The sequence below is a fragment of the Salvia hispanica genome, chromosome 1, assembly GCF_023119035.1.
Source record: "Salvia hispanica cultivar TCC Black 2014 chromosome 1, UniMelb_Shisp_WGS_1.0, whole genome shotgun sequence".
Lineage (NCBI taxonomy): Eukaryota > Viridiplantae > Streptophyta > Magnoliopsida > Lamiales > Lamiaceae > Salvia > Salvia hispanica.
The window spans coordinates 4,640,247-4,645,023 of record NC_062965.1 but is presented as its reverse complement, the minus strand read 5'-3'; the positions used below and the strand labels follow the sequence as shown (position 1 = coordinate 4,645,023).

The following is a 4,777-nucleotide window of genomic DNA, read 5'->3' as shown; positions in this document are numbered from 1 at the left end:
AATAAGAGTTTCTTTTGATATACGGTCAAGAAAAACCTTCCCCATGCAATATTAAAGTTTTAAGTATTTTAATATTTAAATATATTATAAATCTCAAGCTTAATTAGTCGCGCATTATGATATGGATGAGTTGAATTTGGGTAGTAAAGTATCACACGGTACGCGTAGATTAATCAAACAGATTAAATTTTGAGAAATGTTTAATGGATGAGCATCCGATCCATTTTCAGCCCTACTCTCGTGATTCCAATTTTCTTTAGTGTATAAGCATAATTCATATATACACCCATACTCATTACTCTGGTTCATTAGATGAATGACTCTTTTTCTAATTTATTTTATAAATTGCAAGTGCATTGAATTAAAACACGAACTAATATCATTTTTTAAATCTCGTGCTAAAAAGATGTTAATTGCTTGCAGTGAGAAGGAGAAGTATCACATTTCAGTGTCGGAAATAGATCCTCTATTGTGCACAGCACCTGTTGTGCTATCTCCTACCCATACAACTAAATAAAAGAAAAAGGATAAAATCAAGTGTACTTGCGTTTTATTCACAAGATCGATGTTGTGTTTTAAACACAGCCCCCTACTGTGCACGGCAGGGGATCCTTCCCCTTCAGTGTCATCAATCCCTCGAGGTAGAATGTGATTTTGCATAGATACCAACAACTATTTTGATAGATTCCATATCCATTTAGATTAAGAATATCGCTACAAGTTTATCAATCAAGTCTACGATTGTAAAATAAATTTTTGTTTCATTATTTTCTAGAATTAAGCACTACTATTACACACTATTTTTAAATTTCTTATTTTAGAAAAATTTAAATTCTGCTTAAAAAGTTACGTAATTAAAATAAAGGAAAAATTACATATTTAAAAAAAATCATAATTAAAATACACGAATGAGTAGAGAAGATAGGTCGTGTATATGAGATCTCATAAGATGAACGACACGTGTCTTGATCGAAGCAGATTGAGATCACCCTGCACCAACGTCCGTCATAGCAGATTGTAGCCCGGATTTCAGGGTAACTCTACGCCACGCGTGACTCCACGTGGCAGTGAGTCCAAATCAGCAAGTCCAGGTGCCTATATAAACCCCCATCATTTTATCTCACAAAATAACCATAAATACTGAAAAAAAAGAAAAAGGAAACCGCAACCTGAAAAAGAAAAAGAAAAGAAAAAACTAGAAACTTCACAGAAACATTATCAACATCCGATCTCCGACGATGGAGCTCCGCCGGAAAATTAGTTTTCCGGCATCTGATTCCGACTCCCCCCGCTACACTCACAATGCTCGTCGCTCCTATCATCGCCGCCACGTTTTTCACGAAAAGCAATAACCGAAACCTGCTAAACACCTCATTTTTCTCTCGGTTGAATGAAGACGACTGAAATTTCCTCCATCTTTTTTGTTTAATTTTCTCGCTGAGTAAATATTACTGTGAAAATTTTGTTCTGACGTTTGGTGTTGATATTGAGTGTTGTAAGGTTGAAATGATGTTTGGAGGAATTTGAATTTGAAAGTTTTGGAGGAATATTCTGTAAAATTTTGTGAGTCAGGTAGTGTTTTTTGAGTGACAGAGGGTTATAGGTCTAAGTATAGCCTGTGTTTAGAGAAATTCAACTTTTCCGATGAGAATCCAGCCGATCGATTCGATCCCTAGCGATGCCGTGAAGCCTCCGGTGTTTAGGTCTCGGCTGAAGCGGTTATTTGACCGTCCGTTCAACGGCGTCCTCCGGATTTCTTCATCTGAGAAGCCGGTCGCCGGAGGAGACAAAGATGGCGGTGGCGCTGCGGAGTTCGAGCCGAGCTCTGTGTGTTTGGATAAAATGGTTCAGAATTTCATGGAGGATAACAACGAGAAGCCTTCCGCCGCTGTGAAATGCGCCCGCAACCGCTGCAATTGCTTCAACGGCAACAGCAATGATAGCTCCGACGACGAGCTCGATTTCTTCTCCGATTCAATTTCCGCGAATTCGTCCTTCAGCGACCCATCGGATACTCTCAGGGTACAGAATTTTTTCAATTGGATTATTTTCTGTCGATTTCTCTTCCTATTGGTTGATAATCTGAAGTTTGCGCTTTGTTGTTGCAGAGTTTGACGCCTTGCGCGACTGTGGCGGAGAGGAATCTATTGGCAGACGTTTCGAAGATTGTCGAGAAGAACAACAAAACTTCCAAAAGAAAAGACGATTTGAGGAAAATTGTCACCGATGGTCTAATCTCCCTCGGTTATAACGCCTCCCTTTGCAAATCCAAATGGGATAAATCCCCCTCAATTCCAGCTGGTAATTTTCTCAAATCAACTTTTCCACTCCAATTTCCCCTAAATTCTCCTAGATTTTAAAAATCGGAGTAGATTTCGTTTCTCAATTCAATTCTCATCAATCAAACTGGTGTCGATTGCGCAGGCGAGTACGAATACATCGATGTGGTGGTGGAAGGCGAGAGAGTGATAATCGACGTGGATTTCCGATCGGAGTTCGAGATCGCCCGGCCGACGAGCAGTTACAAGGCGATCCTGCAGAGCCTCCCCTACATTTTCGTCGGAAAAACCGACCGGCTCATCCAGATCGTGGCGATCGCGTCGGAGGCGGCGCGGCAGAGCCTGAAGAAGAAAGGAATGCACATCCCGCCGTGGCGGAAAGCCGATTACATGAAATCGAAGTGGCTCAGCCCTCACCTCCGCCTCGCCGCCGACGATCATCGCGAGGAGGTGGAATTGGAGCGCGAGGGAGGAGAATTGGACTTGATCTTCGGTGAGGAGGAGCCCTCATCGCCGGGAAAGGAAGCTCCGGCGGCGATGACGTGGCAGCTACCGGCGATCAAGCCGAAGAGTTTTGAAAGAGGGAATAAAGCGGTGGTCACCGGATTAGCCGCTCTCCTCAAAGAGAAACTGTGATGAAGAAATTTTTGTTCCCTTTTTTACCCCTAGAATAATTAATCTAACTTTTTTTTTTACTATCAATTTTCCTTTTTTGGATTTACAAAAATCAAATATATAGAGATGTTTATCTTTCTATGCAAAATTTGAATTTTGTGGATAATACAGTAGAATTGTTAGGTGTGGAGGAAACAGAGGGAATATAAAAATTGAATTTTGTGGATTGAAATAAACATTGGGAAGAGTGGTGAGGGATGATGAAGGAGGCCGTGCCATCTCGGAAGGCGTTCACTTGAAAAGTGTGATATTCTCTGTTTCTGGGTGTTTGCTAATGTCAGATTATTGAATATTTTCAGGTTAAATCTCCATTTTTATGAGTTTGTTTGGAATTTGTGACGTTACAGGAGCGTCTTTGCTCTTTGGTGAAGTGCAAAAACTCCCCTTTTTCTATGACATGAATATTTGATGTTACTATAGTCTCAACTTGTGGATTTTGTTATAATTATGCTAAATTCGTTTTTGTAATTGTTGTTTGCTGAAATTACATCTGAAATAACGAGCGATCGTAACAAAATTTGAGTACGGTATAATAGTCGCCGGTGGAATTCTAGCGACGTGCAGTTTATTGTTCCTATTTGTCGAAATTATACTTGAAATGATGATAGGTTACAATGAAATTTGAGCATAGTATCTTGCACGCTTGTTGATTTCTAACATTTAGTTCGTCATCGTCGGATCAGAGATGGGATTGGAATTGCATTGGAACACTAGTGCGAAAATGTTGACTTTTAAAGTCGATTCTGACAGCTTATCTACTGCTGACAATCTCTTTAATGCGGAATGCATTAGATTCGAATATCTGTATTTATTGGTGATTGTTTTTAATTTCTAATTTTAATGAAGAACAATGAATGTCATAACTTTAGAACAATTGATAATTTTAAAAGTTGAAGCTGATTTTTAAATAAAATAAAATAAAAATTTTAAAAGTTGAAGCTGATTTTTAAATAAAATAAAATAAAGTTAAATAGATACTCCATATGTGACATATTGTAAAGTAGGTCTTAAATAAAGATTAAATTGATTGATTATGTATTTCAAAGGAGGAATTGATTGAAGGACCAAGAAACATGGACAAGTGTTACGAGGTTAAAGAATCAAATATTTTAGGTTTAGTGAAAAACTATTACACTAATTAAATGGAAAACACATGATATATTTCGAGATCGAGGTCAAGTGATTGAGCCCACTCTTTAAGAAAATAAATAAGGATTTTATATTTTTCTTGTTCTAAGATGGCTGCTTTAAAAGGCTCAATGTATATTAATCGTGAACTCCAATTTTCTTGCTTTATTTAACTCTCTCCTATTTATTTACACTCGCATATTTATTTATACTTTTCTCTGTAAGCCTTTTACTTTGACCAGACAAGAGGAAATGGGCAGTAAATAAATGTGCACATAATAATATGTATTGGGAAAAGCTAATTTAAAGAAGCTTTCAACGTGGTACGTAAGCATTGGTTGTGGTAAAAAGTAAAAAGTAAATAAAGAAAAAATTAAAGTTTTTAAATATAGAGGCCCCAAGCAAAGAATATTTGACTTTCTTGAATTTGTGTGTTGGCTTGTAGTCACAGATTAAGAATTTAATCAGGTGATTAGCCCTTTTGTTAAATTAATCTCATTTATGTAGTTAAATTATTGTAAATGGGAATTTACCTAACGTTATGAAAGTAGAGATAGGTACTGTCAGCTTTTCTTTTTTGGTACAAAAGAGTTAAAGATTACAGGTTTTTAATCATTGTAATCGCTGACAAAAAAATTATTTTGCAATTTTACTTTATTGAACTTTATACAATCTATTTAAATATTTGAAATGAG

At 37.2% G+C, this 4,777-nt stretch overlaps 1 protein-coding gene across 1 annotated transcript; it reads left to right on the top strand.

The window, feature by feature from the left end:
• Positions 1-1,135: 1,135 nt before the first annotated feature.
• Positions 1,136-3,259, top strand: LOC125200835. The gene is made up of 3 exons (XM_048098630.1): positions 1,136-2,022; positions 2,109-2,301; positions 2,425-3,259. Exons 1-3 carry the CDS (start codon positions 1,645-1,647, stop codon positions 2,913-2,915), a joined length of 1,062 nt encoding a protein of 353 aa, XP_047954587.1. The 5' UTR covers positions 1,136-1,644; the 3' UTR covers positions 2,916-3,259.
• Positions 3,260-4,777: the final 1,518 nt, after the last annotated feature.

Coding starts and splice junctions, on each gene's coding strand:
- LOC125200835 (XM_048098630.1), top strand. CDS start 1,645: ATGAGAATCCAGCCGATCGATTCGATCCCTAGCGATGCCGTGAAGCCT. Junction 2,023..2,108: donor ACCCATCGGATACTCTCAGG/GTACAGAATTTT, acceptor TTGTTGTTGCAG/AGTTTGACGCCTTGCGCGAC. Junction 2,302..2,424: donor ATCCCCCTCAATTCCAGCTG/GTAATTTTCTCA, acceptor TCGATTGCGCAG/GCGAGTACGAATACATCGAT.